General features: G+C 40.2%; 1 protein-coding gene across 1 annotated transcript; it reads left to right on the top strand.

Moving 5' to 3' along the window:
• Positions 1-4,389: 4,389 nt before the first annotated feature.
• On the top strand, positions 4,390-13,639 carry MANSC4 (MANSC domain containing 4). The gene is made up of 3 exons (XM_003926609.4): positions 4,390-4,917; positions 9,426-9,560; positions 12,593-13,639. The coding sequence occupies exons 1-3, from the start codon at positions 4,689-4,691 to the stop codon at positions 13,207-13,209; spliced, it is 981 nt and encodes a 326-aa protein (XP_003926658.2). The 5' UTR covers positions 4,390-4,688; the 3' UTR covers positions 13,210-13,639.
• The last annotated feature ends 1,361 nt before the right edge of the window (positions 13,640-15,000 follow it).

Genomic DNA, 15,000 nt, shown 5'->3' with positions numbered 1-15,000 from the left:
CTTCCCAAGCAGCGGGGACTACAGGCACGTGCCACCACACCTGACTAATTTTTCTGTTTTTAGTAGAGATGTGATTTCACCATGTTATCCAGGATGGTGTCGATCTCCTGACCTTGTGATCTGCCTGCCTCGGCCTCATAAAGTGCTGGGAAAACTCCTTTATTTTTAAAAAGACCTAAAATTATTTCTAGGCTTTCTGAAAATATTGCTTTATATAACTGGAGGTATAATTTTATAGATCTTTTATTAACTGATCATTGAATAATAAAAACTGGCTTTGTAGTACTATTATCAAGGACTATCTTACAAAAGATTAATGGTCAAATAGAATCAGGTAATTTTTTTTTATTTAAACTATTTTTTTAAATCGTTACTGATAAAACTCCATTGTCACATCAACCCTTCACACTTCTATTCTCTATGAAGGTGCAGGGAGACACGATAGGGTTTGAAGCAGGAGGGGGAGTGGGTGATCATAGATTTAGCTGCTGCTTCAGGATGGTAGAATGTAACATCCAATACAGTGAGCTGTAATAGTGCCACAGCACTCCGGCATGTAGTCCAAGCCTCTTTGATACAAGGGGTGCCTCCCAGCAAAATTTCCCCAGCCTTATGCTCAAAGCAATCCTCCCTCTTCGACCTCAGGAAGTGTTGGGATTATAGGTGTGAGCCACCATGCCCGCCAAGACCACTGGTTGCAGCTGAGCTGCACTAGCCCCAGCAGATGAAACCAAAATGGAGTTACTCACGCTGATGTTCCATGATGCCACCAAGCCAGAACCAAGATCTGTATCTGATCTTTGAAAAACTCAGGAGAGAGATAATCACCAAATCCCCTGACAGGCCACTTTTAACTAGCGTGATAAGGAAGTGCCCTCTGCTTTACCTTTACAAGGAAAGTAACTTTGAAATGACCAATCTGCTTTTTGTTTTCTGTTTCTGCTTTCCTCAGCTCTTTCCATCAACAAAGCCACCTCCTCTGCTCAGTTTATTGGATTTTATAGAATGAGGTGTTGCCCTATTTGGAACCACAAATAAAAGCCAATTAAGATCTTTAACTAAATTTGTTGTAATTTTGTATTTTGACAGTTTATATGTTTTTTAAATAGCAATACCCAGAAAGATGTTTATTAAGATGGTAAGTGCCTGAACAGTTTCTCTTTTTGTATTTTTCTATATGATATACCAATTTAATAGAAGCAAAAACATTTTTTAAGAAAAATAACATTTAAATTTTTCAGTTTCCATTTTTTTAAAAATATTTTTTATTAATTTTATCAGCAAACGAAATGGAAACATAAGTAAGTAAAAACAACTTGCAATGTTAAAATAAAAGTGACCAGGCACGGTAGTTCACACTTGTAATACCAGCACTTTGGGAGGCCAAGGTGGGCAGATCACTTGAAGTCAGGAGTTCAAGAACAACCTGGCAAAATGGTGAAACCCCATCTTTACTAAAAATAAAAAAACATTAGCCAGGCACGGTGCTGTCTGTCTGTAATTCCAGCTACTTGGGAGGCTGAGGTGGGAGAATAGCTTGAACCTGAGAGGCAGAGGTTGCAGTGAGCCAAGATTGTGCCACTGCCCTCAAGCCTGAATGACAGTCTCAAATAAATAAATAAATAAGAAATATTGACTGGTTTCCAAATGTCTTGAATTTATTAAAGCTATGCTATTACTTCACTGCCATTTAAAAATTATTTCTCTTTGATTATTTTAGTTCCTTGATATTCCTAAAACAACTTTATTTCTGTTTTGTATTGTTTTTTTGAGATGGAGCCTTGCTGTGTCTCCTAGGCTGGAGCGCAGTGGTACAGTCTCAGCTCACTGCAACCTCCACTGCCCAGGTTCAAGTGATTCTTTTGCCTCAGCCTCCTGAGTAGCTGGGATTATAGGTGTGCACCCCCATATGCAGCTAATTTTTGTATTTTTAGCAGAGATGAGTTTTCACCATATTGCCCAGGTTTGTCTCAAACTCCTGAACTCTAGTGATCTGCCTGCCTCAGCCTCCCAAAGTGCTGGCATTACAGGTGTGAGCCACCGTGCCTGACCTATTGCTGTTTTTTAACAAGCAAAACTGAAGTATCTTCCATTCGTCAAATCTTATGGGGTGATATAAATGAGATAAAAGTAGTACATGGTCTTAAAATGGTTCTACTTAACTCAAGTTGAGCATTCTTGTTTAGGTAAAACTTCCATTTATTTCGGTCATCTATCTGTATCAGTGTTTTCCAGACATCTTAAGAAATCACCTGGGACTCTTGTAAAAATAAGAATGCCACTCTCCTCCACTCAACAGCTATTGAATCAGACTGTTGGGAGAAATAACTGACTTTTAAAGTACCAATCACATTTGTGAACCCCTCTGCAGAGCAAAAGCACACTATTGGAAAGAAATATAATGTATTGCCACATTGCAACAGTGTAATTGTTCTGGGTATTTGATAACAAGACCTTATACCAACTTTTGATTCTGTTGCATTGCTTCATGGTTTCTGCAATTTCAGCACCCAAGGACAAGTTTTGAGATTGTTATGGATGCCTCCTTCTACCTCTGCGTCCCAGCTTCTACCATTTCTTTTCAAAATACTTGGCCCCAAGACGTTATCCATTTCCAGACTTCATGCAATCACCAAAAAAAAAGTTCACAAATTTTAAAGCACGCTTTTACATTGAGACTTGTAGATCCTCTTTTTCTTTTTTTTTTTTTCTTAATAGCACCAGCCCCTGCAGGGCTTTTTTTATTTATTTACTTACTTATTTAGTAGAGACCCTGTCTCGCTATGTTGCCCAGACTGGTCTCGAACTCCTAGGCTCAAGCAGTCCTCCTGCCTCATCCTCCCACAGTGCTGGGATTATAGGCATTAGCCACCCTGCCTGGCCAAGATTTGTAGATCCTTTAAAATGCAACTTTGATCTTTATTTAAATACGATCTGAGAGCAAAAGAGTTAATCGTGGATTGTTCTATTATCCCTGAAGGGAACATGAGAACTTCAAGGAAATACACAGCACACAAAAGAACCTATATTTAATATGACTCAAAGACTTGATGATGATAAGATTATAGAGCAGATCTTTGTGTTTAGGTCTTGAGGGCAATTTCTAAGGGAAATAGCTTATGGAATCTCATTAAAAAAAAAAAAAAAGTAATTTGCTGTTACTCATCTGTCCCTTCCTTTGCCATTATAAAACTCTCTTCCCTATCCCTTCAGAACAGATGGAATTATCTGAGTCTTTGCAGGTAAGCAACTGAAATTTGCTTTCTATAAGAAGTTCATTAAAATAAAATATTTATCATTTTGTGTATTTTATGTGGCTTAGGCAAAGTTAGGAGTTAGTGTATAATATAATTTTTGCTCAGAAGAATTGTTTAATATTTATGAAGTGTTTCATATTTAAAGCTATTCAGTCTTAACTCCTTTCCATTATCAATTATTATCATATGCTTCCAAAAATAAAGATATGTAATAATTAGACTGACTATTATCAGGAAATGGGCAAAGAGATGAAAGTTCAAAGAATGCTAATGATTTTTGTGTCAAGAAGGTGAATGAGTCATTGTATAAAAAGGTATAAAAGAAATAGAGATCACAGATTAGAAAGTTTCTTTTTAAAAAAGAAACAGTACAGTGCTTTGTGCCAAAAGCTGATTATCACTAATGCTTCATACAAAATTGGATACGAAAAAGCAACAGTTTTATGCTTTGAACCAATTTGTCATCTTGGACGTCACAGGATATGAAACCCACAACTTTCACAAAAGTGAGAGTCCATTTTTACTGTCTTTTAAAATGTTTGAGCATTGCAATTGAAATGATTTTATTACTATTTAGAAATTTAAAAACATTTCACCATTTCCTAGTGTTTGTTATTTGTTAGTTTGTTTGGACTGGTTTGGTTTGGTTTTTCTGAGACAGGGTCTCACTCTGTCACCCAGGCTAGAGTACAGTAGTGTCATCTCAGCAGCTCACTGCAACCTCCACCTCCCAGGCTCAAGCAATCTCCCACCTCAGCCTCCCAAAGTGTTGAGATTACAGGTGTGGGCCACTGTGCCTGACCACGGTTTTTATTTAATTAAGAACAAAAACCCAAACCAGTGCAAAAACTTTTTTTTAGTGAACATGAATGTCGGAACTTAAATTTAAAGAAATAGAGATGATTTTTAAAAATAGAATCTGCAGTCACAAGTTCTTAAAAATCAAACAGAAGTGCCCTCACAAAATCATGTCTTGTTTATGATGAAATGGATACTTCTTTATCTGACGTCAAGTGACTAACTTACTGTTTCCCTCAGAAAGACTCTTGACTAAGGTTTCCACTTGTCTTTATATTTACTTAGCAAAAGGTGTCTGTGACTATTCACATTCAGAGAAAGAAGAAAAGCAGAAAAGAGAATGCATATCTTAAGATGCTAAGGGACACAGCATTGAAATAGCCTGGAAAGTGCTCAGAAAGAACACCGGCAAATCAAATGTTCACCTGGGACTCGACTGGGAAGAAAGAAAAGAAAAATCAATATGCAGTCAAAGAATCATCTTATTTTTCTAGAAAGTGACTCTACAGAAACGCTCCAAGGAAGCTCTCCCTTAGCAACACCCCTGACATTCCAGAGACTGTCCTAAACTCCGGTGTTCAGCTTCTGTCTGGAAATCAGATTTATCTTCGAGTCTTCCTTTATACAGGAAAAATGCATGTGGCAGTGGTAATAGCGAACGTAATACTGCTCCTGAGCATGGGATGGACATCAGACTCTCTCTGCTCACCCACCATTTTTTACAGAGACTGCTGGATCCGTCGCTTCCCAGGTCTTCTAGTCGATCTGGAGGAGTCTCAGAAGCTGGGAGCCCAGTTCTTGAAGTATTATTCTGAAAGCACCGGCCAGAAGTGCAGTAGGAGATGCTGTCTTCGGAAGGATGGTAAGTAGTTATGATATGCTTGGGCAAAAATAAGAGGAAATTTCCAAGGATGAAGACCTAAGTGAGGAGCCCTAGGTAGAGGCCAGTAAATAGTTGCAAATGCGTAGGGAAGATACCCTGGGGTATGGGAGAGAGAGGGAGAGGAAAGAGAGTCATTGAAACTGATTTCACAGTCTGGGCCAGAGCAGGCTCTATTTACAGATCTAATAATGACCCAGAATTCAAAAGAAACTACAGGAAACAGCATCCTCTTTTCTTCACCAAAATGCTAAATGAAAATATTTCTCCCAAAATTAATTTACAATATTTTTACAGCTCAAAATATAAAATATATGATTTTCAAATATTTATTTACTTCTCATTTTATTTTAAATTTTTAGAGACAGGGCCTCACTATGTTGCCTGGGCTGGTCTTGAACTCCTGGGCTCAAGTTATCCTCCTGCCTCAGCCTCCCAAAATGCTGGGATTACAGATGTGAACCACTAACCCAGTCAAATATTTACTATAATTTACCTTTCAAAGTACATTTTGGTGATATAAGTATCTCGTTCAATTTTTTTTTAATGTGCTGGACCAGGTGCAGTGGCTCATGCCTGTAATCTCAGAACTTTGGGAGGCCAAGGCAGGTGGATCACCTGAGATCAGGAGTTGGAGACCAACCTGACCAACATGGTGAAACATTGTCTCTACTAAAAATACAAAAATTAGCTGGGTGTGGTGGCAGACATCTATAATCCCAGCTACTTGGGAGACTGAGGTAGGAGAATTGCTTGAACCCAGGAGGCAGAGGTTGCAGTGAGCCAAGATCACACCACTGCACTCCAGCCTGGGTAATAGAGCGAGACTGACACACACTCTCTCTCTCTGTCTCGCGCACACACACACACACACACACACACACACACACACAGACACATATATACACACGCACACCCCTAAACTAAAATGTGCTGTCTTGGGTTTACTAAATGTGGAATGTATTGAAAAAGAATTTAGAGTGTGATTCATGTTTTGAAAGAAATAGGGTGATACATGTCAAATACCTGCCCCAAATCGTATTTCCAAATATTCCTCATAGATGTTTTGTCTGTAATATGGGGTCTGGGTGGAGACTGCATCCATATAATATGATCAAGACCTGCAATTAGGAATGTTTATTATTGCAGAATTTCAAGTTATAATTGCCTAAAAACTTTCATTTTTCATTTTTCCAATATTTTAAAGCTACTTAAAAATAAACAGCAAAAGCAACACAGCACTTTAAAATAATTCCCTTGGTCTACACTATCTTTCCATGGTTTCGTATCAACTTGTTAACTTCCAATGTCTCTTGCCCAATTATGTTTGTAAGATTTTTGAGATGAAAATTAGAGTTACGATTAATTTAATAAAAGGAAATCTTTTTGAAAAGATAGCCAATCCAGATTTTCACCTTCCAGATGCGTCTAACTCCCATAAGGCCGCACTGAGCAGCGATGGTGGAGGGCCAGTACATTTTTTTGAATTTTCCCATAGCATGAATTTAACTGACTCCACAGCAGGAAAGCTCTGTTCTTTGGACTGTCAGGGATACTGTAAGCATATAGGGCAATCCCATGATTTTAGAGCCCCTGTAACTTCCCAGTTGTGGCTTTCTTCTTTCAGAATAAGAAAGAACAAAAAGGCACATTCCAGTTTTTAGCTGGAAGCCATAACTTTAAAAATGCCACAATCCTGCTCAGAGCTGAAATGTATACAAGGAATGTAAAACATGTTTCAAAATTGTCCTCTACAGAATCAACTACTTTCGACAGGCGCCATGGCTCACGCCTGTAATCCCAGCACTTTGGGAGGCCGAGGGGGGTGGATCACCAGGTCAAGAGATCGAGACCATCCTGGTCAACATGGTGAAACCCCATATCTACTAAAAATATAAAAAATTAGCTGGGCATGGTGGTGCGCGCCTGTAATCCCAGCTACTCGGGAGGCTGAGGCAGGAGAATTGCCTGAACCCAGGAGGCAGAGGTTGCAGTGAGCCGAGATCACGCCATTGCACTCCAGCCTGGGTAACAAGTGCAAAACTCCATCTCTAAAAAAAAGAATCAATTACTTTCTCATCAGAAATGTAAAAGTCTTAAGTTTGAATATTTTTTCTTTCTTTTCAACTTTACAGCACAGTTCTCAGGGAATGTATTTATAATCTATAATTTATTCACATTGTATTATTCACTCATTTTTGTATTATTCTTTCTCCTGGAAAAATAGAGTGCAGAAACATGGGGATGTCCCACAAGTAATGATGGAGATTAACTCCTCACAGTTCACTTACACAGAAGCAGTACAGGTTCTGCGAGCAGCAGATCCACAGTTTTAGGCATACTCTGAGGTCCAGTGATCAGACGCTAGCCCTCTGTAATCTTATTTTATTAAAGAAGTTGACACCTTGGCCGGGCATGGTAGCTCACGCCCCTAATCCCAGCACTTTGGGAGGCTGAGGCAGGCAGATCACTTGAGGTTAGGAGTTTGAGACCAGCCTGGACAACATGGTGAAACCCTGTCTCTACTAAAAATATAAAAATTAGCTAGGCGTGGTGGCACACACCTGTAACCCCAGCTAATCGGGAGGCTGAGACAGGAGAATTGCTTGAACCTGGGAGGCAGAAGTTGCAGTGAGCTGAGATTGCACCCACTCCAGTCTGGGTGACTGAAAAAAAAAGTTGATACCTTTCGGCCAATGGATATTTCACATCACATGGTCTCTATTGCACTTCAGCAGAAGTAAAAATCTGTGTTGCACTTTAGTGAGGATAGACTGAAGATTTGCATTACACAAATCTGCTTCAGGTTTTCCAGAAATAAGGGAGCTTTTTTCAAGTCTTCTCTTCCTCTGTCAGACAACTTTTGTTGTTGTTTGCTTTTGTTTTTGAGACAGTCTCATTCTGTTGCCCAAGCTGGAGTGCAGTGGCGCAATCTCAGCTCACTACAACCTCCACCTCCTGGGTTCAAGTGATTCTCGTGCCTTAGCCTCCTGAGTAGCTGGGGTTACAGATACATGCCACCACGCCCAGCCCATGTTTGTATTTTTTTTTTTTTTTTTTTAGTAGAGATGAGGTTTCACCAGGTTGGCCAGGCTGGTCTTGAACTCCTGACCTCAAGTGATCCTCCACCTTGGATTCCTAAAATGCTGGGATTACAGGTGTGAGCCACTGCACCTGGTCAGAGAACATGTTTTAAAATGCAAATTTGCTTAGGAAAGAAAAGACAGCATGAGCCAGTAGTGTGTCCCTACGTGCTAGAATTCTACCTGCTAGCATCCCTGCCTGTCCGGTCCCTGCCTCTTCAAATGACACTGATGAGGGTTTTCCTTGTATGTGGTTTTGCATGTGGGGAGAGTGAGCACCTTCAGTCAGGGCACGGGTGCTGTTCACAAAGCCTGCAGCCTTTCCACCATCTGGGCCACTTAGGTGCTACTCTTTTGCCCTTCCCAATACTCCCTCTTCTTCTTTACAGCATTTGTCCTTTTATTTTCCTATTTCTTTCTCTAATGACCCCCAGACTCAGCATTCTGAAGGGACACTGTCCTTACAAACCTGATATAAATCCCCAGAGGTTTTTTTTTTTTTAATTTTTCGAGACAGAGTTTTGCTCTTGTTGCCCAGGCTGGAGTCCAATAGCGTGATGATCTCAGCTCACCACAACCTCTGCCTCCCGGGTTCAAGCGATTCTCCTGCCTCAGCATCCCAAGTAGCTGGGATTATAGGCATGAGCCACCATGCCTGGCTAATTTTGAATTTTTAGTAGAGATGGGGTTTCTCCTGGTCAGGCTGGTCTTGAACTCCTGAACTTGTGATCTACCCACCTTGGTCTCCCAAAGTACTTGGATTACAGGCGTGAGCTACCACACACCGGTCCCAGAGGTTTTTGTAGCTAATCTAATTTTTCATGAACACAAAATTCTGGGACCAGGATATAATGAATAATTCCAAATATCCTGTGTGGGATGGAAAGTATGAAAGATTACTTTGAGAAAATCAGAATTTTCTTTTAAAAAGGCATTTTCTGGCTGGCTGTGGTGGCTCCTCCCTGTAATTCCAGCTTTTGGGGAGGCAGATTGTTTGCACTCCAGAGTTTGAGACCAGCCTGGGCAACACGATGAAACCCTGCCTCTACAAAAAAACACAAAAATTAGCCGGCATGGTGATGTGTGCCTCTAGTCCCAGCTACTTGGGAGACTGAGTTGGAAGGATTGCTTGGATCTGGGAGGTCTAGGCTGCAGTGAGCTGTTATCATACCATTGCACTCCAGCCTGAGTGACAGAGCGAGACCCTATCTCCAAAAAAAAAAAGTATTTTCCATATTCACAGAAGCAGTTACAGTAGTTTATAAACGTTCTGCAAAATGTCTGCACATTGCCCTGAAAAATACTGTTAATCCAGTATTCCTGAAACAAATATAAGTTACTCAGAGTTTATGAAACTGGTGGAAATCAAGACCATCTGCAGATGTATTTCTCTTGTTTCCCTTTCAGTTTCCTGTAACCTGGCTGTCTTCTACCATGATCCTATTCATGACAATATCAACTGCCTCCATATTCACTGCCCAACACTGGAGAGCTGCATGTTACAGCCTGGAACCAGTGCCATTTTGTACAACATAACAGATGGTAATGATTACATAGCTCAAGACTTTTAAAGAATGCTGGCAGTACTCTAGTAGAGGCATATAGCTGAGAAACAGGGTAGCAATAGCCGTATATGAGTCCCTAAAATCACTATTTTCCAGTGAACTTTGGAAAAATTTTGGATAACTAGGACAGAAAACTGAAAGAAAACTTTTTTAGTTTGATGTGTTCAGCAAAGAGTTCACTCCAGATTATAAATCATATGTGATCAAACAAGGGCTTACTGACTGTATATTAAATGAATCTCAAGAAGTCTCAGCAAAGCCAAAGGAAGCATTTCTCCTGCAGTGGCTGAAGTTGCCACTAGGAGATAAAGATGATGCTAAATGGCAGTTTTGAGGGCCATGGACACTGCATACAGGATTCTGTAAAGAGGGATGTCAGGCTCAGGGAAACTTAACCACCGTGTGCTGACATACATTAGCACATCACTGGTCCTCAAGATAACTAGTGTATTTTATTTTAAAAATATAAGTGTTTTGTGCCCATGTATGTAATCTCAGGGTGTAAATTAGTGACCATAAAAGAAGAGATTTTTGCCATCCAAAAGCAAAGGAGATACGTTTATTCATCAATCTGTATGTATTGAACACCCGATGCTCCAGGCTAGAATCAACACTGTGGAAGATCGCAGCCATATCTCTGTCCTCAAGTCCCTTTAGAATCGAGTTGATGTGACAAGTCTTACAATTACTGTTAAGACACAACTAAATACAAAAACGTGTGAAGCTGCCTCAGTGCAAAGTTTCAAAGAAGGGGATACTAGTGAAAGCCAGTGTATTCAGAGGAGGTTCATGGGAGAAGCCAGGCAGAAGCAGCAGCTAATGAGTTCTATATTATGCCACAGAGAAGTAAGCAAACAGGTACAGCCACAATAAGGAGATGTGGAGTTGCAATGAGAATATGGCTAAGATAAGGTAGGGACAGGTATCATAAGGGCCATGGACAGAGTAGAGTTTTGGTTTGACTTTGTCAGAAACAGAGAACAAGGGCATTTAATGAAAAAGCATGTGAAGTGATAGGTATTTGTCCTAATCCAGGACAATTATATGAAGGTATTGATAAGAAAATCTGGTCAGGAAAGCATTAGAGTCTGCCAAAGTGACTGTAGCTGAAACGAAGACAAGGGATAATTACCAGAGCATTGGGAAGATCGAATAAGGACTTAATCACATTTTTAATAAAGGAAATGAAGAAGTGGGTGGAGTCAAAATCACTTTGCAGGTCCGAGTGCAGTGGTTCATGACTGTAATTCTAGCACTTTGGGAGGCTGAGGCAGGAGGACTGCTTGAACCCAAGAGTTTGAGACCAACCTGAGCAACAGAGAGAGACCCCCATCTCTACAAAAAAAAAAAAAAAAAAAAAAAAACTAGGCAGGTGAGGTGGTGATGTGCCTGTGGTTGGTCCCAGGTACTCAGGAGGCTGAGGTGGGAGGATCACTTGAGCCCAGGAGTTCACAGTTACAGTTAGTTATGATTGCACTATCACACTCCAGACTGAGTGACAGGTGCCTCTTAAAAAAAAAAAATCACCTTACAGTGCAGATTTCAGTGTGGGTGATGGAAGAAGGATGATGCCAATGAAGGAGACAAGGAGGTAGAGGTAACGATTTTGGTTGGGCATATTAAGGGATGATATAAGAGGTCCAGATGGAAACCTCCAGTAGAACACCGGATAAATGAAATCAGAGCTCAAGAAAGAAGGGAACACATAGTGATAGGAGTTTCAATGCCATAAATGTAGTGGTGCCAATTGAACACAACCTCAATTGTGTGTGTTGGAGGGGAGGGGGCAGTGAAGAGAAAATACAGCTGAAGACCAAGGACTGAAGATTGTGGAAACCACACAACCAGTGAGGTTGTACAAGAGAACCAACAAAAGAAAGCAGAAGTGAGAGGCAGGCAGTCTGGGGAAAAATGTCAAGGGGGTCCAGGGTCCAGGAAATCATAAGAGAAGAATTTCAATAAGGTGGCTGGCAGTATCAAGGACAAGAGAGAATCCAAAGCAAGGAGATGTGAGTGATCAGGAAGTAAGAAAACAACTGAGTACCTTAGAAGCGTGGATGTTGGCATGTTTGCAGAGGAGAGAGAGAGAGGAGAGAGAGAGGAGAGAGAGAGAGAGAGAGAGAGAGAGAGAGAGAGAGAGATCACTAGCAGGGACCACTAGAAAGCTGTTGAGAGTTTTTTCTCTTCTCCTTTAAAGACAAAGCAGTATTTGTTCATGTCTGAAGTCAGAGGGAAAGGAGTTAGTATTCAAGGGAGAAAATACTAAAGACAAAACAAGACCCTAAGAGGTTGAAAAGGAATGAGACTTAAGGCTTTACTCATGATTTTGCTTATAGTCACCCTTCTCAGGTTCTATTTTGTTTAACTTGATTTAAAGATGCTATATTGCCAGGTACAGTGGCTCCTGCCTATAATCCCAGCACTCTGGGAGGCCAAGGAGGGCAGATCGCTTGAACTCACAAGTTCGAGACCAGGCTGGGCAATGTGGCGAAAACCTATCTCTACAAAAAATACAAAAATTAGTGGGGCATGGTGGCTCATGCCTGTAATCCCAGCTACTCAGGAGACTGAGGTGAGAGGATTGCTTGAACTCAGGAAGCAGAGGTTGCAGTGAGCCAAGACCACACACCACTGCACTCCAGCCTTGGTGATAGGGCAAGACCGTGTCTCAAAAAATAAATAAATGCTATATTGTATCTCAAATGGTTATTGTTTCTACAGCTCTCAAAGTAACATTCACTACTGTACAAAAACCCTAACAGACATAAAGTCTTCTCCTTGGGTGTAATCTAATTTGTTCATGTAAAAAAAAGTGTTTTAGAAAGTTAAGATAAATTCAAATGTAGCCAGTATGTTTGGAAGTCTTTAGGAAGTATGCAGTATTAGAATATGACTTTAGCTTCATTCAATAACTCACAGTGGCAAAAGCCAGCCCTTCTCCAAACTGCGCTATAAGGTTTTCACTTTGAAAGTAAAAATAAAATGAATGATGCCTTATTTATTTTTCAGGTATAGATCCGGATTTGCTGGTTTTTGATCAATCTCCCATGTATCTAAATACTCATTCTTCATCCAGTAGATGGGACAGACTAAGGATTCTAAAAGCTGTAAATTTAGATAAACCACAAACCACTGTGATAAACCATATGCTGCCATCCACAGAGGCTCCACCCTCAACCACACATCAAGATTTGGTTGTAAACACAAACAGTACCGGCTATTCCAAAGAATTAACCACAGATTTTGGGGCAAGATTCACTTCCCTGAATGACTCCATTACAAAGGTAAATATGGTGTCACCAAGTTCTGATGTCATCAGCAATCCAGATAATAAGACGATTTCTCCTTTCTTTGTACCCACAGACACAAAACTTTATCATATGCCTGTTCCATCCCGACTCAATAGTAGCAAACAATTACTGAACAAAACCAAAGGATACAATAGCAGAAACCACACATCTGCAAATGAAGATGAGGTGTCTGTGACTTCAAGGACCTGGCTGGCTTCTGTGGCCCTTTGCACCTCTATCATCTTTCTGGGCTGTTGTATAGTCATTCTGGCATCTGGATGCTGTGGAAAGCAGCAGGGCCAGTATAAACTAGGACAGAGAAAATCAGAATCCTAGCAAATTAAAAACCATAACCATATGAAGAAGTCTTCATAGTAAAAGCTGTAGCAAGATTATATGCTTTCAAGGATATCATTTTTAGTTTTGTGTAAGAAAGGGTAGTTTAGTTAAAAAAAAAAATTAGGCTGGGTCTGGTGGTTCACACCTGTAATCCCAACCCTTTGGGAGGCCAAGGCAGGAGGACTGCTTGAGCCCAGGAGTTCAAGACCATCCTGGGCATCTTGGAGAGACCCTGTCTTTATAAAATAAAAAACCAAAAAATTAGCACATGGGGCAGCATGATGCACCTGTGGTCCCAGCTACTCAGGAGGCTGAGGTGGGAGGGCTGCTTGAGCCTGGGAGGTCAAAGTTGCAGTGAGCCATGATTGTACCACTGCACTTCAGCCTGGGAAACAGAGCCAGACCCTGTCTCGAAAGAAAAATTAGGATGCTCACTCCTACCAATCTGTAAAAAAATAAAAAGGCTAACCCTTGATAAACATTTTTTTTTGGTGGTTATTTCTATTTTTTGAGTAGTGTTCCCCCTGCCAGAGTTGCAAAATTCTGATCCTTACAGTTGTTACTTAGTACTGAGTAAGAGACACTGTCCCAGTGCTGTAGGGGGATTAACTCACTGAATCCTTCCAACCCCGAAAGGTGGTTATACTGCTATTAACCATGATACTACTATAATATATATCATATATATTATAACTGTTATATATATATATATATATATATATATATTATATACATATTATAACTAACTAATTGTTATCACACATTTTACAGATGAGGTAGCTGAGGTGAAGACAGCTTAAGCATCTTCCCTAAAGACACCCAAGTATTAAGTAGTGAAGTCAGGACTTAATTAAACACAGGCAATCTAGTTCAAGTCCATGCTCAAAAATCACTGTTGGACTAAGAGCCTCTGTTTTCCCAAAAAGCATGAAAAAACAGTATCATCATATTTGCCACCCAGTCAAGGTCAAATTATTGTCACGTACAGTAATACAATCATGTAGTAATGTGAGCAAAAGAACACAGTTACTAACAGTTACTAACCCATAAACAAATGCTTCCTGATCATAATCTAGCTTTCTACATTCAATTATTAATCCTTCTCAATCTCAACCCATCTTCATCTTCCTTTCAATAATTGTGCTACTGAGCTCTTTGAGCTTTTTGTATTGATTTCTGTTGAATAAAGCTTGGAGTTTTAGTTTTAGTTTTAGTTACATCCCTCACTTGTATACATTCTGTTTTCCCAGGTGTAAAGATTAGCTCTGAGTGTTTTAGTTCTGTCCAAATCTTACACCAGATTTGTCCCCTAAATCTTAGAAGACTCTTAAGTGTGGAATACTGTAGTTCAAGTCTCTAATAAACAAGCTTTTTAAGCCATCTCATTCCTGAAACCTGTTTTTAATGTAAGAACAGATATTAAAAGACAGCTAATAAGCATAAAGAATAAATAATGGACCAGGTGTGGTGGCTCACATCTGTAATCCCAGCACTTTGGGAGGCTGAGTCGAGAGAATCACCTGAGGTCAGGAGTTCAAGATCAGCCTGACCAACATGGCAAACCCCTATCTCTACTAAAAATACAAAAATTAGCCATGTGTCGTGGCACGTGCCTGTAATCCTAGCTACTCAAGAGGCTGAGGTAGGAGAATGGCTTGAACCTAGGAGGCAGAGGTTGCAACTGGCCAAGACTGTGACACTGCACTCCAGCCTGGGCAACAGAGTGAGACTCTGCTGAAAAAAAAAAAAGAATAAATAAGGGGAAATCCTGTTTATAATATTTATAAA

Source organism: Saimiri boliviensis, chromosome 7 (genome assembly GCF_048565385.1).
Source record: "Saimiri boliviensis isolate mSaiBol1 chromosome 7, mSaiBol1.pri, whole genome shotgun sequence".
Classification (NCBI taxonomy): Eukaryota; Metazoa; Chordata; class Mammalia; order Primates; family Cebidae; genus Saimiri; species Saimiri boliviensis.
Note: the sequence above shows the minus strand (reverse complement) of the source record. Positions and strands in the feature narration are given on the sequence as shown.

Bases quoted from the DNA above. Each gene is read 5' to 3' on its own strand.
- MANSC4 (XM_003926609.4), top strand. From the start codon at position 4,689: ATGCATGTGGCAGTGGTAATAGCGAACGTAATACTGCTCCTGAGCATG. The intron at 4,918-9,425 runs GTAAGTAGTTAT...TTTCCCTTTCAG, and splicing joins ATGCTGTCTTCGGAAGGATG to TTTCCTGTAACCTGGCTGTC. The intron at 9,561-12,592 runs GTAATGATTACA...TTTATTTTTCAG, and splicing joins TTTGTACAACATAACAGATG to GTATAGATCCGGATTTGCTG.